The sequence below is a fragment of the Anolis sagrei genome, chromosome 5, assembly GCF_037176765.1.
Source record: "Anolis sagrei isolate rAnoSag1 chromosome 5, rAnoSag1.mat, whole genome shotgun sequence".
NCBI lineage: Eukaryota > Metazoa > Chordata > Lepidosauria > Squamata > Dactyloidae > Anolis > Anolis sagrei.
Window position 1 is genome coordinate 174,395,165 of NC_090025.1, and position 24,679 is coordinate 174,419,843.

General features: G+C 39.9%; 1 protein-coding gene across 6 annotated transcripts in view; it reads left to right on the plus strand.

The window, feature by feature from the left end:
* The window catches only part of DGKI (diacylglycerol kinase iota), a 303,622-nt gene that overhangs the window by 85,251 nt on the left and 193,692 nt on the right, over positions 1–24,679 (plus strand). The window contains exon 1 of one of the 6 annotated variants that reach the window (XM_067469252.1): positions 4,916–5,332. The exons of the other annotated variants lie outside the window; for them this stretch is intronic. Coding sequence (XP_067325353.1) covers positions 5,244–5,332 — 89 coding nt within the window. The 5' untranslated portion in view covers positions 4,916–5,243. Of the gene's footprint in view, positions 1–4,915; positions 5,333–24,679 lie in introns of those variants that run through there. 6 annotated transcript variants of the gene reach the window in all.

The following is a 24,679-nucleotide window of genomic DNA, read 5'->3' on the forward strand; positions in this document are numbered from 1 at the left end:
GTACAGGTCTGTGGCTGTTCATTCTGGGGCCAATTAGAGGAAAGAATCTGGGTAATTGGTAGGAAGAACAAGGCTGTATTCGAGAATGTGTAGGGCTGAGTTAGAACTGGTCATTTTCAAAGGCTTGTTGAAACCATCAGGTCTTCAAGTTCTTATGAAAGGAGGGGAGGGATGGAGCCTGCCTTATTTCCTTTGGAAGGGCGTTCCGGAGACGGGGGGCACCACTAAGAAGGCTCTCTCTCTCTTCCCCACCAACTGCACTTGAGACGGTAGTGGGACTGAGAGGAGGGCCCCCCTGGAAGATCTTAGAGCTCGTGCCGGTTCATAGAAGGAGATGCGATCATGGAGATAGGTGGGGCCCGAACCGTTTAAGGCTTTATAGATCATGACCTGCACCTTGAATTTGTAGCCAACTTGATTGAGGTTAACTATAGGAAATACAGCTTCACTACTATTATAAACTATCAGCCCTCTGTATCCATGGAGTCTGTGTCCACAGTTTCAACCACCCATGACCTGAAAACATTCCAAAAACATTTAAAAAACCAAACCTTGATTTTCTCATTTTATATGAGAGATACGATATTACTACCAATGCATATTATGAGCCTTGAGCAGCCACAGGTGTGTATCCATGGTGGCTCATGCATCCTAAACTCTAGCACCTATAAAGGGTCCACGGTAGAACCATTACTATTATTTTTACATTTCAATTCCACCTTTACTCTTTAAAATGACTCATCACTAATAACAAAATTAAAAACAAGTTATACATTTTTAAACATCATCATTAAAAACAAAGTAAGTGGTGAAACCTTTAAAATGATTAAGAAATAACTATGTGAACATTTTCCAAGATCAGTTTGAAACCAAGTGTCTTCATGGCCTTTCTAAAAGCAGACAAAACCCACAATACAGAACACTTCTGGCACCAAGCACTTTGAATAAGAGATAATTAGCCTTCACAACCCTTTGCAAGTGCAGAGTAAGCAATGGTCCTGGCACCCCTTACAGTTGCCCTTCCTTGGGCTGTACAGATTTCAGACTATAGCACTTCATTTCAGCCTCCCTGGAAAATAATTGAGATGCACTGCAGGATTTTCAATATTTGAATAATATATTCTCAGTGCTGTCCGGTCGTTAGCTTCATTTAGCTTAGCTACTACATTTTGTCCCAATTATTCTGTTCCCAGGCACAATTAAATACTATGGTAGAGCCATACACAATTGGGGCCAAAGGCTATTTGAAATATGTATTCTCCCATATGCTTCAAGTACTGAGAGGAAAGGTTTTCTTTTGATCTCTGCACTTTTAGAAGCATGTTTTGTGGGGATGTGAATAAAGGCTTTCTTGGATGTTATCTATCTACACTGGCCGGTTAATCCCAAACCTATGGTGGGAGGTCAGAGTCCAGTTAATTCAACTGTTTTAAGATTGCATTGCCCCTGCTAGACAGACCATCGCCTTACTATCAGTGTTGCTGTCACAGCTGCCAGATGGCTATAGAGCTCTCTCAGAGTTCCTGGCTGTTGTGGGCACCCCATGCTGATAGCATGTGACCAGAAAGAAATAAGGGGCAGTTAACTTGGTTTGCTCCACGATACCTACTGGAAGTGTCAGAATCTCATGGGGAAAGCCAGAAAACAATGCACTGTGATTATGCATTTTTGGATCCGTGTAGATGAGTCCATGGTGCTTTCTCCCAGGCTATGAAACTCTTTAGTGAGTGAATCTAAGCTGTCCCCCTTTCTGTTCTCTTTCAAACTCATCAGATGGGCTGATCTGCCCATCGTGTGCCACTTCCTCTCCACTTTTGATATTGAGCCCATTAGACAATGCACATGGGCTTCCAGTCGGGCTCCATACTGAAAGGGGAGAGCAAGCAGTATATGCCGCCATGGCGGCAACACAGGAGGCTTCCCATGTTGCCTTTGGAGCAATGGGGTTGAAGCCAGGTGGTGACACTTCCCCCTGTGGGTTGGGGGAGTCCAAATAAGTCGGGCAATGTGGGATGTGGAGAGATGGGTTCTCCACGCTCCCTCCAGGACCCCATGGATCTGCCACAATGCATGGCAAATCCATAGCCCTTTGTGTTGTGGTCCTTTCTGCAAACAGACCTTTCCAGTTAGACAGACATCTGGCAATTAAATAGACTTGTGTAAAGAGCTTTTGATCAGGTGGCTGTTCTTATTTCTTTCAGTGCTGTGTTTTAAAACATTATTTTAAATGGTGTGTTCAGTACTTTGTAGCCACTCAGTTCCCAAAGGCCTGTTGACAGAAGGTCAGCATGGATGGGACCTGACTGGCTTCTCTAGGAAGGACATTCTAGCACCTGGGAACAGCCACTAATTATTATTATTATTATTATTATTATTATTATTATTATCTTTATTTATATCCTCAAGACGGCTAACATCTATCCACACTAAACCGTTTAAAAAGAGCAATACAAAAGTTAAAAAATTATTTAAATAATAAGTGTGGTAAAACAGAATTAAAATATAGCAAATACATTAAAATGGCCTTTAAAACTCACATCTCCCCAAATGCCACCCAATCTTGCCAGAGCCTCTCCTTCCCCTTCCCCAAAAGCCTTTTGTCAGAGGAAGGACTTGACCTGCTTGCGGTAGGTTTCTCTTGGGAGGGTGTTCCACAGCCTGGAGCAGCCATCGAAAAGGCCCTCTCCCATGTTCCCACCAAGCGTGCTTGAATGGGGATGGGACTGAGAGAAGGCCCTCCCCAGTAGATCATAGATGTCTCTTAGGTTTGTAAAAGAGATGCGGTCCTTCAGATAACCTGGTCCAGAGCCATATATGGCTTTGTAGGTCAATACCAGCACTATGAATTATTCCCAGAAACATGTTGGCAGCCAATGGAGTTGTTGCAACAGAGGAGTTGTATGCTCCCTGTAGCCAGCCACAGTTAGCAATCTGGCTGATGCTATTTGGAGCAATTAAAGTTTCAAAGCACTTTTCAAAGGCAGTTTCATGTAGAGCGCATTACAGTTACTTAGATGTAACCAAGGCAAGTACCACCGTGTCTAGATCTGACTTCTCCAGGAATGGGCACAGTTGGCACACTAGATTTAACTGTGCAAAAGCACTCCTGGCCATGCTGATACCTGGGCTTCCAGATTCAAAGCTGAATTCAGGAGTACTCCCAAACTACGAAGCTGTGTTTTCAGGGGGAGTGTAATTCCATCTAATACAGGCTGACTCCCTATTCCCAGATCTGTCTTATGACTGACTAGGCACATCTCTGACTTGTCTGGATTAAGCTTCAATTTGTTTGCCCTCAGCCAGTCTGTTACAGCTGCCAGACACTAGTTTAGCACAGGAACCGTTTCTTGGAATTAGCTGAAATGAAGTTATAGAGTTGGGTGTCATCTGCATATAAATGGCGCTGAACTCCAAAACTCTGGATAACCTTTCCCAGTGGTTTTACATATATGTTGATCAGAATGGGAGACATCACAGAGCCCTGAGGGACCCCAGAGGTCAATGGCCAAGGAGTTGAACAGAAGTCCCCCAGCCTTCTGAGAACATCCCTCCAGGAAGGAACAGAGCCACTGAAGAGCAGTACCTCTAAGCCCCATCCCAGAAGGGCAACCCAGAAAGATACTATGGTCAATGGTATCGAAAGCTGCTGAAAGGTCCAGTAGTACCAACCGGAGCACACTCCCCCCATCAAATTCTCTGTGTAGGTAATCCAGTAAGGCAACCAAAGCTGCTTCTGTCCCATAACCAGGCCTGTAACCAGACTGAAATGGATCTAGATAATCTGCTTCATCCAACCCTTGGAGTTGCAAAGCCACTACATGCTCCAGAACCTTGCCTAAAAATGGAAGATTGGAGACTGGTCTGTAGTTGACCAGTACAGAGGGGACTAAGGAAGATTTATAAAGAAGTGGATTTACGGCAGCCTCCTTTAAGCTTGTGTGGACCCTGCCCTCATATAGAGAGGCATTTATTACTTCCCTGATCCACTTCACCAGTCCCTTTCTGGCCTGTTTATGAGCCAGGAAGAGCAAGGGTCTAGAGGACACGTGGTGACTCTCATCTCTCCAAGAATCCTGTCCACATCCTCAGATGGCAAGAAAGCATGCTTCCCTTTTTTCACGGGATCTTCCCATCTTTCAGTTGGATGGAGGCCAGTCAAGACTTTGCTGCCTGAGCTGGATGGGATGGTGCCCCCTTTAGCTGATTTGATTGAGGGTAGATTTGTCAGGTGTTGAATCTGTTAGCCAATATGAGTTCTAGGCAAGGCAAGTAGAGTAACATGTGCATTTAGGGATATCTTGCTTTACAGTGTCGTTAAACCCTTGTTCATGCAGATTTCCCAAGAACAAAAGACAAGGTTGCTGCCAAGGAAAATACAAAACCCATCATAGTTGAGTTTCTTGGTAACAGGCAATTGGGGCTTGTGACGAAACTTTCTCAGCAGTGACTCAAAAGCAATTTTAGCCACTCGGTTTCACCTGAAGCTTGGAATTGTTTCACAAAAGGAGTAACAAAGTTGAGGCTAGCATCCTTTTTTGTGGGGTTTTAAAATAGACTTTATTTTATTTGTCTCTCTGCTCCTATTGTCACTTTTTTGGGTAAGAAATATTTTAATTTAGCATTGTTTAGGTTTTCAGCTTAATTTTGTGCAACGAATTGTCTTAACAATAATCAAGCGGGATAGTCATTTTAATATAATTAGTAGAGTTAAAGGGATTGGAGAGATAAGGAAAGGGAGATGTCACCAAGTCAGTCAGAACTAATTGTGACAGGCATTTATCACATGGATGCTTTCTTTTTTGCTGCTGGGAGATGGAAACAATAGATATCTATGGCTAAGTTTTTCTTTTAACAGCGGCTCAGGTTCCATCACTACCATCTGCTACTTTAATCTACTTTCCAAGGGAAGGATTGTGACTGACACACATATACATGGAGCACTCACTGGCTGGACATGCATCATTTAAAGGGAATCCTCCTTTGCCCCTGATCAGCTTGCATGCCATTTCTTCCAAAGGCTGGCCTTGGATGCTCTTTTTGATGACTTGGGAGAGTTGTTGTGGTCACTAGTTTTTCCTCTTGTTTATGTCATGCTTGCTAGTTCAGTCTGAGGGGTTAACTGAAGGGTAAAGCAGGCAAACAAGAGGTTCGCTCAGTTTGCAAACAGGAGGGGCACTCCATCCATTACAAAGCTAACCTTTGTAGGAACACTTTTGATTTTTTAAAATCCCTGTTTGCAAGATATGAATGCAGGGTGCTTGAATTTTTTTCACAAACATGGAAAGAAGCCGAGCGACTGCAAATTTGCCATGTCAAGCTCTTTGGATGGTTGGTATGTATAAATCTGTGATCTTTGTGTCTTCTTTTCATTTTTCACTCTACTTAATGACTTGTATGGTTGCCAAAATAATTAAAAATATAGGACACACTGCTATCCTAAGAAAAGGACATCCATTGTGTTCTAAGCAGAGTAAATTGTGGCAATAGAACCTACTGGCATGGCTACCCACTGTGGTACTGACATTTTTGCATAGAAGCCAATACTTTAAAATAAAGATAATTACTTGGAAAACAAGAGATACTTGTGGCAGTCTTAACAGAAGTATTAAACTACATCCAGGCATGTCTTATTTTGGAAAGAAATAACAGGACTGCACTGAATGAGAATCATTATCATGTATGTTCTACAAAATTAAAAAAGGAATAATTTCTAAATTAATAATACTTTCAAACTGTCTGGCTGCTGGCTTCCATTTCTACGTGGCAGTGAATCTGCTTTGGGTTTCAGTATAAATTTCAAAGCAGCTGTACAAGGTGCTGAACCTACTTTGGAAGCAGGTGTGAGGCTCTTGGGTAGCTTGTTTAAAATTGAAGCTGAACACTAGAAAAGATTCATTTCCCCACGGACATGGAAGTCAGAAGTCACTGCTTCTTTAAGAACTGGTTTTGACCTCAATGTCTCAGAGACCTCTATATTTCCTCCCCAACTTAGAAAGGAGAGGTTAATTGTTAATATTCACAGTTTTTCATTAGTCTTTCAAATGGGATATGAAAATTCAAAAAGGAGAACAAGGTTTGCATTGTTATGACGGTTGTACCCACAGTCAATTAACAGAGCAGGATAGGATGCTGCATATTTCTCATAACTCCTATAACACTATTTTTCTGGGTTTAGGCATAGATATTTCCCTTCAGTAAAATCAGCTAAAACATATCTGTTTAAGTTGACCTTAACAAAATGCCTAATATTCCTCTTGTGATCATCTCTTTAAAGATTTGCAAATTTATCTTTTCAACTGCTTCTCCCTATCTCTTTCAGTCAGTTCCTTTAGACTTATTAATAGAAGAAACTCTTAGAAATGATGTCAGATCTCAATAAGAATTCAAGAGTTAGAGGGCCTGACCGCAATGCAACTGTTTTTGATTTTCCTAATTCCGTTCTACCACTTTTACAATGAGATATGAATAAAGTGCCTGTCATATTTGTTACTATATGCTATAGTCTGAAAAAAATCATAAGAGTGAAGCATGCTGAAATATGAAACATGGATGCCACAACATTTTCCATCCCAGTGTTGTGTTATTCTCCTTTTCCTGGTTGCAAATATAATATTTAGATAGCAACTTATCTCAGTGATTCTGTAGGAAAAAGGTCATAGCATAATCAATTTATTTGTTTATTTATTTATTTACAGTATATTCCGCCCTTCTCACCCTGAAGGGGACTCAGGGCGGATCACAATGTACACATACACGGCAAACATTCAATGCCGTTTTTTTTACATACAAGACATACAGACAGAGAGAGGCCATTCATCAGTTCTTCCACTTCGGATCCTGGAGGTTGCTCGATTTGGCCACAGGGGGAGCTGTAGCTTCATCCACTGTGGCGCTGAGCCTTTTGATCATAGTATTTCTTCCTTGCTCTTCACAATTTTTATGATATCATAAATTAACCTCCCCGCTTTAAGCAGTCCGTAATTTCTCTACTCACAGCACAGCTGTTTTCGAACTGCTTAGGTGAATAGTAAGCTGGGCTATTTTTAACAGCTATTTTTAAAACAGCTATTAACAATCAGGAGCTCAACCCCAACTTGGGCCTCGAACTTGCCACCTTTTGGTCAGCAGTGATTTATAGCAGCTGATTAACCAGCTGTGCTACCAGCCCAGCCCACAAATTATTTATGATCTGTTGCAACATTTTACAGTTGGGATAGGAAAACAGTGGTCTTCAGACCATTAGCAACCTACAGCCTAACCACCTAGAACCTCAGATCATAGAGCTGGAATGTTTCTCATGGGCCATGAAGTCATTTGCTTAGTGTAAGATCTCCAGCTAAAACATCCCCATCAGGTTGCAAAGATGTCCAAAGAAAGAGACCTCACTACTTCTCCAAGGAATTGGTTCCATTGTTGAAATGCTCTTAAATTATATTTAATATTCAGAGCGGTTAACAACCAGTATCAGCAACACAGTACAAAATCATTAGTCATTTAAAACAGTAGTATTAATTAATTAACATCAAAAACATCAATGCAACAATACAGCAAAACAACAATCCATCACGTCTCATCAATAGAATCAGCATCCGATCTCGTTGTCCATTAATCCATATTCCAGTAAACAATCAATTGCACTGTTTAGTTAAAAGCCTGTTCGAAGAGCCAGGTCTTCACTCTCTTCCGGAATGCCAATAAGCAGGGGCCCGATCTAATGTCTGTAGGAAGGGCGTTCCACAGCCGGGGGCCCACTACTGAGAAGGCCCTGTCTCTCGTCCCCGCTAGATATAAATCTATCCTCCTGTAGTTTCAAGCCATTAGTCCTGATCATACCCTCAGGAGAAGCAAAGAACAAACTTGCCTCTTCCTTTCTATGACACCCTTATGGTATTTAAAGAGTGTGGTTTTGTTATCCTTCATTTGTCTCTTCACCAAGCTGATCATGTATATTGCCTTCAATGTTTCCTCATATATTTTGTTCTCTATCCCGTATTATGTTCTCTGAGTCTGCTATTTATTTATTTCTCAGAAGCGAATTGAGGGTACAGTTAAAATGCATTTAAAAACACAAAGTTTAAAAAAAACTTGGCATTATGCTAAATGCCACGTTGGAACCTGCTAAAATTTGTCTATATCCTTAAAATGAGGGGCCTAGAATATGGTGTTCTGGTATATGAAGCTTTCAGATTAGCCACCTTTTGCTGTACCCCGTTTTACGAGCAGGAGGAAAAAAATGTGGCATGCAAACAGAACAAACTATGCAGTATTTTACTGCTTCAGACTGTACCCATTTTTAGCTCTGGCTTTACCCACTTCTGGTTCCCAATAGAGGCAAAAGATGCATATATTTTGGAAAATCCCATTTCTCACTCACCTGTTCAATGAAATAGAATGAGTAAGGTTAGAAAAAGACACATGGAAAGGATGCTGAAAACAACCCTATCTACAGATTTCTAAACACAGCCCTTCAAAAATTCTTCACAGTGATAATCCACAATTGAAAAAAAATGTTATCTCAAGGAATCCAACAGCTGAAAAAAAGAAATATTTCAGAATATTTAGGCGAAACAGAGAGTTTGGCATGTGTATTAACACTAGCTTGCATGTGCTTCTTCATTTTTGTTGTGTTAGTCTTATGTTGTTTGCCTCTTCTTTATTGTTTGCTTTTCCTTCCAAAGACCTTGAAGAGATCTCCTTCCACTTTTCATTATGTACTGTTTGAAAGAGGAGAGGTGAGAGAAAAGAGTACCAAGAAAATATGGGAAAGAAAGGCACTACACATTCAGAATTCATTCAGAAAACTTAGCAACTCTCCTTTGGTAAATAGAAAGCAAAAGCTTTCCACATAACAAAGACCACCATTCTTGTTCAGGCTTAGCTTGAACAAACACTCTGCAAAAAGGGCTGTTTGTGTTCAAAAGAAGCAAAAACCGAGCAATACCTGCAGATTTTTCCCCTTCCTGGTTGTAGGGTTCACTTCTGTTCATATTTGTGCCGGGATATTAGTTATCCAATCCAGGTGCAAGGAGATGCCCCCTCACATTGTGATGAGCTTGTTGGGCTCCATCACCTGTAAAAATATAGAGGATTTTTGTTATTGTTGCTGTGTGTCTTCATGTTATTTCTGACTTATAGTGACCCCAAGGCAACCATGCCATGGGATTTCTTTGGCAAGATTTTTTTTCAGAGGAGATTTTCCATTATACCATCCTTTGAGGCAAAGGGTATGTTACCTGTCCAATTGTCACTGAGTGGATTTCATGACCAACTGGGGAGTCAAACCCTGGTCCCCGGAGTTATAGTTTAACACTCAAAACCACATCATGCTGGCTCTTGTAAGCTAGTTAATTTTTCTTTTTGGGTTCCATAAAGGAAATCCCTTTATTTGTAACTGTCATAACAAATCACAGTCATGTAGTCATTTACTGAAATAAACAAACACCCATCCACACTTGTTAAAATACTTGATGTTGAAATGAATAAGGCACACACTCATATGCATATATGATTTCTAAACTGAGTCAATTGTACTTTTCTAAATGTGTTGTACAAATGGGTACACTTTAGAGTAACCAATACCGCACTGAAGCTTCAGAAGAAATTGGGAAGTCAGACTTGGCCATTGTGGTCCACATTTACATTACATCCAAGTTAGATAACTGCAACGCACTGTACGTGGGGTTGCCTTTGAAGACTGTTTGGGAGCTTCAAATAGTCCAATGAGAGGCAGTCAGGTTAATAACTGGGGTGGCATACAGGGAGCATACAACTCCCACGTTGTGCCACCTTCACTGGCTGCCAGTTTGCTACCAAGCACATTTCAAAGTGCTGGCTTTGGCCTATAAAGCCTTAAACGGCCCCGGCCCAGTTTACCTGTCCAAACCATCTCCCTCTATGAACCACTGCAGAGACTAAGAACATTTGGGGGGGGGGGGGCTGCTCTCAATCCCGCCACCATCACAGGTACAATTGGTGGGGATGAGAGAGATGGCCTTCTCAGTGATTGCCTCTCGGCTATGGAACTCCGTTCCTGGTGAGATTAAATTGGCCCCCTCCCTCCTGTACTTCAGAAAGATGGTAAAAAATTGGCTGTGGCCAATTGAGACAGTGCAATAAGGTAAAACAGGGAGTAATCTGGTATGACTGGTTTGAGATGGTTTTAACAATTTCATTTTAAAGCGGATACAACTGATTTTAATGTTTGTGTATATTTATAGTTTGTTTTATTCTGGCATTGAATGTTTGCCATATATATGTTGCCCTCCACCCTGAGTCCTCTTCGGGGTGAGAAGGGCAAAATAGATATGCTTTAAAAATGAATTTTATAATAGTTAAAATGTTCTGTGGCTTAGGAAAACAAAATACTTGGTCATTCTCTGTTTGAGATTCCAGACATACTTGCTAAAACGTTGGAAAATAGTAGGCCCCCCACTTTCATTGGGGTCAAGGATTCAGGACCATGCAAAAGTGGGAAAATCTTGTATTATAACCCTGCTATTTTTATTGCCTGAGAGAATACTTCTCTGGGTGTCCAATTTTTTTCAATAAGTAACACTCTGTTTCCATTGGAAATCATAATTCTTCAAAGGTTTTAGCAATAAAATGAAATCATAACCTAAAAATAAAAGCAGGAAAAGCCTAAAAATCATCACTGCATGACAAAATTATATCTTGTTTTTCTCTTTTGTGTTTCTGCCTTGCATCCTGAAAACATGTAGGATGTCTCTGTCTACCATTTACTAGGAGTTTTGGCAAAAGCTTTGAGGAAGTAACAAAACACTCTTGTTATTTTAAAGAAAGAACTATTAGGAGAAATCAAGCTCCTTCTGTTTTGAGAACAGTCATAATATTGGCCATCTTGTGTGTCGCAGGTACAAGAGGTCTGTAATGCATCACCCTGACAGACCTCTTTCCAAGAATTTCAGAAAAGAAAAATGTGCTAAATTGTAATAGCTCCTCTATGTTGGTCATATTGCTCAGAGTTACCTTTTATATCTAATGAATGAGTAAAAGGTATAAAAGTACTGAATACTATGCTTTTAAGAAAGCAAAATGAAAAGTCTTTTCCAATTTTTAGGGTGCAATTGAGGGAGAAATATTAGAGAACTATAGAAATAGAAACCCCCCTTTTCCCTCAGAGATGTTCTATAAAGTTCTTTCCCTTTTCAGTAAGTCGCTTAAAGAATTGTGTAAATTCAGTTCATATGCGGGTTGGGCTGCTGTGTTTGTACAAACACCTAGAAAGCCTGATCTACCTTTGGACAATGGCATTATGAAAGGGGGAAGTTTAACATTTTTCACTCCTTGCCACAATTCTGAAAACAAAGAAAAATACAAAAACAATCCAGAAGTTTGGTGGCTGGTGTTTGGAGTTCAAAATAAGCCTTTGCTGATCCTATCACAACTCAGTTGCTGTGCCGTCGCGCCTGGGGGCTATTATTCTCAATAAAGGAGGGATGGACATGGCATCTTTTCCCCAGGGGATTGCCTCTTGCCCTCCTATAGGAAACTGGAACTCCCAAAAACCCAAAATGCTGTAAATATCTCAAAATAAGTTTTATTTATCACAAAGTCATTTCTTCAAAGCAATGAGCTGGAAAACTTTAGAGGGGTGAAGGAAAACATACATTACAGTCTCAATTAGTCCTGGGTCCAAGGGGTTTGAAGCTGAGAAGCCTCACCAAGTTTCCTCTTTCCTCAATGGCTGTGAATGCTGGAGCAAACCACAACCCCAGTTCAGATGGCCTATGTTTTGAAGACTCAGGATCTTCCTCTGGTGCCAAAAGAACCGGCTTGAAGGCGCTTGGGATTCCTCAATGTTGTCCATGACAATCTGGACATAAAGCATGAGTCCCAAGGGTAAAAATCCTCAGAACTGGTGCTAAGAAGTAACTTAAATCAGGGGCCTTTAGAATCAAGTATTTTACTCACGTCCATGTGGTATGAACTCTGATGGCAGAATGAAAAGAAAAAAGGAAGCTCTCCCCTCCTGCAGGAAGAGGTGGAGCCAAACAGTACTGATTGACAGCTACAAGCAACCAATCCATACAACTATACATAAGCAGGGTAAAAATGGCAGGATTAAGCATGAAACAACAGTTTAAATCATACAACTAACAGTTCTATACACAGGTGGCGCCACTCACGCCATCTCAGTTGCTGTCATGCTGTGTATTGTCAAGTCATTTCGAATTTATGGTGACCTAAGGTGAACCTATCATGGGGATTTCTGGGGCTGAAAGTATGCAATTTGTACAAGTTCAACCCATTCCTGGACATTTATCTTACTTCATCAATATCTAGCTATATCATTTTTTTCAGTACAGTTTTGTCGTTTCTGTTAGTTTAGCATTTTGCAACACATTCACACATGGAACATTTTTTGATATTGTTTGTGTAACTTTCTTTCTCATACCTTTGTGTGCAATTTTGGTTTCTGTCAGTGTTTTTATGTTGATTAGTATTTTTATGACCTTGGGTTTTGCATGTCATGGTTTTATACTTACATAATTTATTTCCATGTTTTGGAGTTGTGTGCAATAACATTTTGGTTATTGCTTAGTGGTAGACTCCTTTTGTGAATCATATTCTACTATGTTGCAGGCCAAAATCCCACATGGCCAAATATAGCGTTAATAGTTTTGCTTATGGAACCCTGGTACAACTCCTTCATCACAACCAGGAGTGGTTTGTACTGTCGAAAAGATTGCTCCAGGCACTAACAAGCCACACCAAACAACAGCCAGGCCATCAAATGCTAATCAAGGTGGTCAGTTGAAACATTCACACCTAGCTCCAGCAGTCAAGAGTCCTTTGTCCCACCCTGGTCATTCCACAGAAATATAAACCCCTTTTCCTAGTTCCAACAGACCTCACTACCTCTGAGGATGCTTGCCATAGATGCAGGTGAAACATCAGGAGAGAATGCCTTTAGAACATGGCCATATAGCCCGAAAAAACCTACAACAACCCAGGAGTGGTTTGTTTCAGCTCCTTCACAGAGTCATTGGAACTGCTGGACTCCCAGTGGCCTCGATTAGGGCATCATTTCAGCTAGAGGCAAAGGCTTCATTTGTTTTCAGCAGCTGGTTGTGCCCTGAGCTCCTATGACATTTTTCTCACAGTGGGAAGAAGATTACTGAAATTACTCATTGCTTCCTTTGAGAAGAAAATTAGTGACAATACAGAAAACTAGTGCTAAATAAAATGAGAGTGATATTGTTAGTGGAATTACAATCAACAGCTCTTCAGGGGATCTATGGGGGCTCCTGCTTTCATCCTGGCTCTTCTTTTAGACTAGTCCCTCCATTTAATAGCCATTTCATCTGACATTTCTAAGTTAGTGGCAATGGTTTCTTTGACTGATGATGAGATCTTTTCATTGGAGGTTTTTAAGGGATGGTCATCCATCAAGTATCTTCAGCTGTGGATTTCCTGCTCTGGCATGTGTTTGCATGGGATGGCCTGTAAGATCCCTTATAGCTCTACCATCTTGTGATTTCTAGGTATCAAATTTGATTTGTTATTAGGCTTGGGGCCAAATCTGTTTGAATGAAAATGAGTTGTAATATTCAGTGGTCCAATTCATATAATTTCAGAAAACAGAATGAGTAGGAGGGAACTGAAAAACTTGGCAAAATGGATTAACAGAGATGGATTTTATTGGCTAATGGATTTTATTGGCTACTGGATTTTATTGGCTACTGCCATATACATGAAGCACATGAGCCACTGAGCTTCTGGAGAATATGGAATTATTACATAATCTTTTTCCCCTCCCCGGCAGCTGCAGCATCAGTCCATTTCTTTTTTGGAAAGTTTCCTAGGCTCCTCCTCCAGAGAGGTCCTTGCTGGGAACTTGCTTTCCCAGCAGCATTTGCATGGGCTGGGCATTGAAAAATCTCTGAGTTCCTCTTGGAATATGATGGGAGTTGAAGTTTTTACTTTCTCTCTGTTTCTCAGCTAATAAAAAGCTTGGTTGTATCCATGCTCTGATTGGCTGAGAATGGACACAATCAGCAACTACAATTTCTAGAACCCCCTCTTATGGTTTGTCTTATTTTTTTTAAAAAAAAAATTTTATGGTTAAAACTTAATATAATTCTAAAAAATCAGTAGATTGGTGAATTGTTTTGAAACTTGGAAGGCCTGCAGTTGTACATGGAGTCTAAAAGTGAGGTAGGCTTCATGCAGATAGGTCTTAAAATCACTGAAGATCAAACCATTAAAAGTTTCCCATTGTAGCCAAAGGGCCGAATCTTTGCCGAATGAAAACGGCAGCACCTCTCCCAATTCGTGTAATTTCCCAGTAAACAGAATGAGGGGTTAGGTGAAAATGGACCCCGAAACGGCATGACTTTTGGCTGAATTGCACACCTCAACTTGTTATCCTTCTGCCTCATGGATGTATTTTCTTTAGTGAAAAAGTTGTATTGCATTTTGTGGTTAAGTCTAAGATGTGATTTTCAGGAATAATAAAAAATCCACTGTTGAATTGCTCTCTGTTTTGTTTGCTTGCCTATTTATTCATAATATTTCTACACTGAGCTCTCTGCCAGAGACAGCCAAGGTGATGTATAGTCATCAGCCTATTTATTTTAACACATAAATTTGTTTCTAGCTTGCAGCTGTGAAAATGAATATGATTTGTGTAAAATACATTTCCATTCATTTAATATGACAAGGACTTCATTTTCAGAGAATTCTTAATTCCCCTCTTTGTCATTTTATGATGGCTATCACACATCTCTTGAGAAGGTGGATTTTGGCTGCGTGCAACATAAATAATGCAGAGTCAAACCTTGATTTAAAGAAAACAAACACATGCCAATTTATATTTTGGACACTTGCAATAGTTCTATAAAATCATTGGAAGAGTTCTTGTTTGTGAAACAGTTTTTAAAAGACTGGGATACAAAGTGCTAATACCATTATTTGTTGTGTTATAAGGGATAATTTTTAAAGACAAGAGCTTAGGGTTAAATCCTTGTTTAATGAAGATGCCTTTTTGAGTTTATTTATTTTGATTTGTATTCTGATCCCTCTGCAGAAAGGTTAGGGCATACTTGAACCCCAGTTTTATGCACACTAAAGCCCTGAAATATCTATTTATGTTAAGAGATATTGAGCATTCTAGTTATTCAAATCCTTATAAATGCTTTAATTTATAGGGATTTGAATTCAGGTCTCTCTAATTGAAATTCAGCAGTCAAATCACTGCGCCAGTTTTTTTCTTCATTAGAAGAATGAAAACAATGTAGGCAACTTTGTGTTTCATATTCTGATTGAAAACAAGGTCAGCTTGCGGCATCAGCCCTTAGGAAAGATTCATGCAGTTACTCATGCTGTTGATTTTAAAGAGTAAAATAATGCATACTGACTGCTCATTGTTTCAGGCCAAATCCAGTCTCAGTTGTAAATCTGTACCACAGATTCAAGCCTCTACCTTGAATTTGCACCATACTGAAACAGTATCATTGCAACCGGGTAAGACATAAAGGATAAACATAGCCCTACTCAGGCATGTAGCCAGGGGGGGGGGGGGGCTCCAGCCCCCCCCCCCCCAATTCTCATGGTGGTTTGCGAAAAGGCCTTACTGGTGCATTACTTAAACTGTTATGTTTATTCATATCATGATCTGATCACCATACTCAATATATCCCATATGCATGGGGGTATTGGGGTAATGATACAAAAGGTTTGCTAGGGTAGACCCTCTTTCACTCAGACTCACTCACCCCCCCCCCCGAAACCCCCCCTGAAATAAATTCAGCCCCCCTGAAACGAAATCCTGGCTACGGGCCTGGCCCTACTAATCTCAGATTTGCACATCCAGTGGTAAACTACGTGGTTAGGGAGAAGGACCCTCTTGCCTTGGAACTAGACAGTTTGGGAGTATTTGCAACAGAGTAGAAGAAGTTACTTTTGAAAGTAATTAATTAAAGTGTTAATCCAGTTTCCAAAATTACTTACCATTGCCATTTTTCAAAAGTAAGTGACACACTGGGAATCTATCATGGTCTGTTAGGTAACTTTATATATGCTTAACAATGTAGCAGAAACATGAAGAAACCCTCTCAGTGAATTGAGAAGATGCATAACAAGTCATCAGCAATCATGTCCTAATGCATGTCAGAATTTATTGATGCACAAAAGGACCAATACACACCAATTCTGATGCATATTGCATAGTGTTGTTCATTGATCCCAATGTGCTTCATTTACTTTGCCAGTCCCCCGACAACAGTGGTTCTCAACCTGTGGGTCCCCAGTGATTTTGGCCTATAACTCTCAGAAATCCCAGCTAGTTTACCAGCTGTTAGGATTTCTGGGAGTTGAATGCCAAAACATCTGGGGACCCACAAGTTGAGAACCACTGCCCTACAAAGTAATGTAACAGTGATTCCCTATTGTTTTCAGAGATTACAGAGCTTCCCAATTGTAATTCCCACAGCTGTAAGGCCCCAGTGGGATTCTGACTGTTGTTTTTAACTACATTAAAAATCTAAATGCTGCAAGCTGCTGTGAACTGATGCAGCATGGATTTTTATTCCATCTACTGCATCCTCAATTTAGTGCTGTTCAAGAGTACCACTCATAGCATGCATGTTAGTTGGCAGTAGTCAATGAACCATGTTGAGTCTTTATATTAAGTAAACAAATGAATAACTAAATAAATAAATGTAATGTTCCTCCTCAAACATTTATTTAAAAATAAATAAAAGGTTGCATTGGCACTGCAAAAGCAAAAAAGTTATTCTTTTTAACGTTGTGCTTGTAGAATAATGTAGCTTTCCCGTCATTATTGGAAAAAGGTGCTTTTTACAAATCACTAGTTATCCATAAATGTTGACCTGTGAATGTGCATAATCCCTGGCTGTTGAACTTGGTTACTGCTCATGTTGTTTTTCTCTTCTATGTTCTTGTAATGAAGGATTTTAGAAGATTTGGAAATGTCTTACAGGGTAACCTGAAATGTTCAGAGGCAGTAAATCAATAGGACTGGGTGATCTTTATGTGAAGCTTCCACAGAGAATAAAGTGTGAAATAGCTGAAGTTCTGATGAGGCAATGTGATATATCCTGACAAACAGCAGCTGCTCCTGATGATTGGAAAATTGCTAACTTGATGTCTGTTCTCAAACAATAGCCATGAGAGAACTTGGAAACCCTAGGCAATGAATTCTCTTGTGCTTTGGGTTGAAATTAGAGCTGTGACTGAATGAAAAAAAAAATGAAAAACTCAAAGAAGGCAAAACTAATACATCTCAAATACTTAAAAAAAAAAAACGAGCTTGACTTGTATACAGTACACTGTTGTGATTTATCTATCTGAACAAGAATTAATACACTGGAGGAATGTCAATGCTCATATATAACTGATTGTCCAAGGCCAAATAATCCAAAAGGCCAAAACAGTGTTCAAAATGCTGAGTTTTGGCAAATCTATAAACCAGGGGTCCTCAAACTTTTTAAACAGAGGGCCAGGTCACAGTCCCTCAAACTGTTGGAGGGCCGGATTGTAATTTGAAAAAAGCATGAATGAATTCCTTTGCATACTGCACACATCTTATTTGTAGTGCAACCCCCCCCCCACTTAAAAACAATGCAATAATTAAATTGAAGAACAATTTTAACAAATATAAACTTTTTAGTATTTCAATGGAAAGTGTGTGTCTGCTTTTGGCTGATGAGATGGGATTGTTGTTGTTGTTGTTGTGTGCTTTTAAGTTGTTTTAGATTTAGGTTGACCCTGAACGAGGGCCAGGTAAATGACCCTAGAGGGCCGTATCTGGCCCTCGGGCCCCCGCTATAAACTATAAACTATAGCTCCTATATTTTTAGGGGGTTCATTCCTGAACTTATTGTGAAAACACTAAACCAAAGAAGGGGACCAATTGCCTAATTTTACAATTTTAATTATAAGGCATCGAATTTTTGCGATTATCTATGTGTAAACCACTTTGAGTCCCCCTGGGGTGAGAAAAGCGGTATATAAATACTGTAAATAAAATAAATTATTATTATTAATAATAATAATAATAATAATAATAATAATTGCTCACCCCATGAAGCCAAGGTTCATCTGGAGCTTTTAAGGGTCATTTCCATTGCTGCTTAATGTAAATAACAAAACACAAATTGCATCTTTGGAGAATTGTAACTCTTGTTTTTGAATTGTCCCTGTTTGGATGCTATGACCCTTAAAGGAGTATTTCCCCAAGGAATGCTTGCAAATATTTATGCTCATGGCTTTTTCCAGAGACTTCCAGCAAACTTCTGTCTACCTGTAACACCTTAGTGTTTTTCTTAAGAGCAAAACGTATAAACCACAAATGTTACATCTGTTGTCAACTATTGGCAAATCAAATATATAGATTCATGTAATAGAGCCTGCTAATATTGCTAATAAAATCTGTTTTGAGGAGAAAATGGATGGAAAATAGGCAGGAAGAATGAGATATTTAGCCCTCTTCCTCAGTTGTTTTTTTCCTGCCTGAATTCTGTACCTTTCCTCCTTCTCTCTGCTGTCTGTTTTAAAATCTGTGAAGATGCCTGGAGGAATTTGATTGGAAAGCCATCTCAGAGATATCTCACAAGGGCAAATTAAGGTGTCTAGATCTCTGGAGCAATTCCCCAACACAAGATCGTTTGTGCAGGTGGATATGCTCTTTTGTTGGTGTACTGGCTTTGCACTGCATTAAACCAGGTATGAAAACAGCTGCCAAGTAGCCCTTGTGAAGGTCTGAGCCAATCTTGTTCATGCCCAGATGTGGGGGTGGCTCCATCAATGAAAACAATTGTACCTGTCAGTGAAACAACACAGAGACAAATGGAGGTTTTCCATGACTGAAGAGGGATCTGGAGCCAATTATGTCTTTCTGATGATTACACATAAATGTATTTGCAAACATATGCTTGTTATAGATTATTTATATGCCAATATGTATAAAGAGAGTGAGAGAAAGAGAGATGGAGACACACAAACATACAAATGCAGACACGCTGAATAGCTAGGTGGCATCAGATGCCATCTGATGTTAGAAACTAAGCAGGATCAGGTCTTGGATGAGGATTTGCCAAAGAAAGCCAAATGCTGTAGGCTCTACTCCAGAAGAAGGCAATGGAAAAACAGCTGGCATACCTCCCCTTCAGAGTTCATCTTCCTCAGAAGATGAAGTAGATGTACTGCACCCTGAGAAGATGTTTAGTAGTCAGCCAAGTCCAACTCTAATTCAGTTCAGAAGAGGAGATGGAAAGAGCCCCCAGGAGAGGTGAAAACTTTCGTTTCTGGTACAGAACCTTTCATGCTGATGTAGTAAAAGGCCACATACACAGAGATGTGAAACAAGCTATTAAAATGCTAGCTGGAATGTGAGTTGAATGGGTAGGGAGTTTTCTTCCATCAAATTGTTGGAAGCAAACTTTTACTGCCCCTTTCCCTGAACTAGAGGAGGACTCCTGGAGCTGACTATTAGGTGTCTGCTCCGACTGCAGTACATCTGATTTATCTTCTGAGGAAGAGAAACTCTCAAGGGAAGACCATGATACTTGCCGAAGAAAAACTCTAAACTCAACCACTGACACAAACATGCACTGGAAATCATAAGTTATACTCACACAAAACCCTTTGTGCAATGTGGACTTTCTGATATGACTTGTGTTCATTGGTACATAAGGAATTAGACTATACTGGCTTCCAAGCTGTGAGTATAACAGTGAAAAGAAGCTGATGGCAGGTGATCTTTTTGGACACCTGTTAGTTCTTCCAAAGTGTCCCTTGTATGCAGGGGCGGCTCAACCCATTATGCGAAGTAAGCATTTGCAGTATAGTTGATTTTGCCCAGGGGCGCTCTTGAGGCGCTATTGGGGAAAAATAGACCTTGACATATGCAAGTTATAGTTACTGGGATGTATAGTTCACCTACAATTAAAGAGCATTCTGAACTCCACCAATGATGGAATTGAACCAAATATGGCACACAGAACTCCTACGACGAACAGAAAATATATATCAGTGATTGGTTGGGAGTGTGTGTGTGTGTGCAAAATACTGTTTGCTTACCGTTGAAAATTACCTAGGGCCGCCTCTGCTTGTATGCCATTTTGATACTTTACTGTTGGGTGTTTCCTCACCTCTTAATGTTAAAACCAAAGAAGAAACACAAGTCTATTGTGGTGTCACTCTAAATTGGGTAGAGAATTCTTGACCTTTTAGATGTTTTGGATATCAGTCATACAAAACCCAACCAACATGGCCAATGATAAGGAACTATGGGAGTTGTATGCAAAAGCATCTGGAGGCAGAGGTTTACTCACCCCTGATCTACAAAGTAAGCTTCTGTCTAAACCTGTGGAGGACCATACATACAGAAATTAGATCGCCCCCCCCCCCCCCCTATTAGCATTTAGGAGGAAAGTGAAGACCTGGTTGTTTGAGCAGGCATTTGAATAGGCAGTGTAATGGATATAGGAATATGGAACAATGGATGATGAGATTGGATCTTGATTCTATCTATGAGATCTAATGAGATGTTATATTGATGTTTAATTGATTGTTTATTATGCCATTGTTTTAATTGTTTTTAACTGTTCTTATGATGTTGAGCATTGAATTTTGCTATTGTTAACCACTTTGAGTCACCCAAGGGCTGAGAAAAGCAGTATATAAATGAAGTAAATAAATAAATAATAATATAGGAACGACCCAGTGAGAGCATTCTGCCAAAGCACTTTCCCCCTTGAACATGGAGCAAACTTCACAAATACATCTGTGTCATGAATAGTCCAGCATCTGGTGTTCAATAACATTGAAATAATGTTCTAATATTTATTACAATGGTACCAAAAGAAAGCACTTAAAGTGGAAATAAAGTCTGATAATCATCTGATCAACAAGGGCTTGAACTATGTATTACAACTGGTTAAACCTTTATTAAAACCATCTATTAATTGCTTATGAACTATGTATAAGCTGCTAGAAATGGGATCCCTCTGACAAATGTGTGACCTTGAATAATTCAGTGAGCAATAAAGAGACATTAATGGATGACATCTGCAAAGAGCTAATTTGGAGGGAATTGCAGTGAGGTTAGGGGATATTAATGCAAATATTAGGATATAACTTTAGTCTCCTTCTCATTGCATATCCAGAGTTTTACTGGCATCCTCACCCTGTCTTTTCTTTACTGGGTTATGAGACTTTCTTCCCTTCCTGAGTCGGAAGTGGTGCATGCTTTTGTGCACATTTCCCCTAGAATGTGATTTTTAATACAGCTTTCTAAGGTGTGGATTTTCTATTCACTAATAGAAACCTGCCAAAGGATTTAAATGCTTGGTGCTCTCTCTTACCACCCGGTGCTACCATGTCCAGAAGCTACAAATAATTGGCTCTGAGTATGACTGAAGCCATCCAAGATTGGTTTTGTGGAATTATAGTTGTATTCTTATACCCCCAGTAGTACATGTAACATTTTTAAAAGGAAAAGAACAGAATGATTTCAGAGACTGAAATAATTTTGAACTTTCCTTAGTGTAATATTTAAAATAAGTATTGAGTTTGCAAATGTAGTCTTCAGTCTACATGCCTCAACAATGTATGGTATCTCACTTTGCTTTCAAATTCTCCCTTTTAGGTGGCGACCAGAAAGATGGGTTGTTGTAGGATTTTCCGGGCTATATGGCCATGTTCTGGAGGCAATTTTTCTCCTGACGTTTCTCCTGCATCTATGGCAAGCATAGATGACTAGAAAGATGTATGGTTGTTCCTCAGAATCATTCAAATGAGTTTACTGACTGCAGTGTGTGTTCATGTGTGTGTGCCTTCAAGTCACCTGGATTCAGCCTGTGCTTTATATATTACCTTTCAACATTCATGTGCATTCTTTTTCTCTGTGTTTCTTAGCAGGATCATTAAATATTGTGGCACAACCATTTCTTTACAAGCAATCCATAGATTTTTTTTAAAAAAATGATTTTTACCAGTGGTCCTTAACTTTTCCAATGCCATGACCCCTCATGTTGGGTTTAACCCCAACCATAAAATTATTTTTGTTGTTACTTCATAACTCTAATTTTGCTACTGTTATAAACCGTAATGTAAATATTTGATATGCAGAATGTATTTTCATTCACTAAACCAGATTTTGCACAAATATCCCAAATTTGAATTCTGGTGGGGTTGGGCAGGTTGATTTTGTCATTTGGGAGTTGTAGTTGCTGAGATTTATAGTTCACCTACAATCAAAGAGCACTTTGAATTCCAGCAATGATGGAATTGAGCCAAACTTGGCACACAGAACTCCCATGACCAACAGAAAATACTGGAAGGGTTTGGTGGGCACTGACCTTGAGTTTTGGAGTGGTAGTTCACCTACATCCAGAGAGCACTGTGGACTCAAACAATGATCGATCCAGACCAAACTTGGCACAAATACTCAATATGCCCAAATGTGAATACTGGTGGGGTTTGAGGAAAATAGACCTTCACATTTCGGAGTTGTAGTTGCTGGGATTTATAGTTCACCTACAATCAAAGAGCATTCTGAACCCCACCAATGATGGAATTGAACCAATCTTGACACACAGACTCCTGTGGCGAACAGAAAATACTGGAAGGGATTGGTGTTAGTTCACCTATATCAAGAAAGCAGGAGGAGGGTTTTTGGTGGGAGGATTCACCATCTGTTTCCAAAAAGGAAGAGGAAGGTGGAGAGATCTTCAGCCTTCTCTGCCAAAGGGGTTCCTAAGACCATCAACCCCTCTGAAACCCCCTTGTGACCCCCCCCCAGAGGTCCCGACCCCCCCCCCCCGGTTGAGAGTGAGAAACGCTAATTTACACAATAAAGACCTCTTTTTATAATCTTTAAAGCACAGGCTGAATCCAGTCCTCGTCTGATATGTCTGAAATGAGTCTACCTGGGGTAGGGAAGCACTGATTTCTTATTTTTATCACTTGGAAATTGACATGCCAGGAGTCTTTGAACTTCTGTTCCCTTTAGCAGAGCTCACCAAGTACATCTTTGGTCCGGCAGGGGACTGCCACTGAAAAGAAACTCATTTAGGATTTGGAAGCTAACTCCTGCTTTTGAAGATGGGAGGGAGGTCCCACGTAGACATCTTTCCTCACTTTGATTTATCATGTCTGCACACTGTGAAGTTTCATACATATAGAATCCCTTCGGAAGAGGAAAAATGAATGTTCAGGAGCTATAGAAATGTAAACTCTGAAGTTTTTGCAGAGTGGAGGTTCTGCTATTTTGAGTAAGACAGTTTGAAGAATAATTGCTATAGGAATATTTGTTTATGCATGTTCAAAGAAGGGCTAATTCTTGTAATACTTACTTACAACTTGAAGATTTAGAGAATCTGCATAAGTCAAGATTTGGGAAGTATAACAAGTTGCTGTCTAGAATGGAAATTTGTTTGTTTGTCTGGTGGTGCAATGGGTTAAACCCTTGTCCCAGCAGGACTGCTAACTAAAAGGTTGGTGGTTTGAATCTGGGGAGTGGGGTGAGCTCCCTTCTGTCAGTTCCAGCTTCTCATGCGGGGGCATGAGAGAAGCCTCCCACAAGATGGTAAAACATCAAGGTGTCTCCTGGGCAACATCCTTGCAGATGGTCAGTTCTCTCACACCAGAAGCGGCTTGGAGTTTCTCAAGTCACTCTTGACAGGAAAAAATTGTATATTTGCACACCATAGGATATCTTACAAGGGCATTAGAAGTCTTCAGTATTTTCTTGTGTGAAAGCAAAAATCCTGTAGCACTGATGCTGATTGTGGAAAATGTGGAATACATAACAATATTCACAGAACAGATTTTGGCCAAATAACTGTTTTGCTTGCTTGTTTAGAAAAAGCAGCTTTGCTTTATATAAAAATTGTAGAATTGGAAATGTAGTATTGCCTGAGATAAAAATAAATTTGCTATTCTCCTCCGTTTTGACCCAGCAGGACCTGTTTTCTGAAATGCAAAGCTGCTTCATGGGCATTTTATTTCTTCCCCAAATGCAGAGCTCATGATATATCATCAAATAACTTGTAATTTATGTCATTCTCTCTCTTTCTTTCTCTTTCATCCGATGTTAAGCACCCAGTCATTAAAGTTGCTTCTCTCAAGGAGATTGTTTCTTATTTCCATGGGAACACCCTAAAGACAGCCCTATTTTAGATATCCTTCATTTATCTGGTAACATTTAGAAACCAACCAACAGAGAAAAATAGATATTATTATTGTTTTGTTTTAATGTAGCAAAGGATGGTGTTGGTTAGAGTGGTGATATTTCATTTTTTAAACCTTTAACCCCGAACCACCTGGGAGATTAAGATCTTCTGGGGAGGCCCTGCTCTCGGTCCCCCTTTTTTCGCAAGCGTGACTGGTGGGGATGAGAGACAAGGCCTTCTCAGTGGTGGCCCCTTGGCTGTGGAACTCCCTCCCTAGCAACATAAGATCGAACCCCTCCCTCCTAACCTTCAGAAGGAGAGTAAAAACCTGTTCCTGGGACCAGGCCTTTGGAGAAGCAGTGCAATAATATAATATTATTGGAATATGTGCAATGACTATGGAACGACCTCAGACTATGAGTTTTGGATGGTGTGATTTTAATATTGAATGTAACTTTTAAATTTTTAACATGTATTCATTTTAATTCAATTGATTTTAAGCTTAATGTTGTATGTGT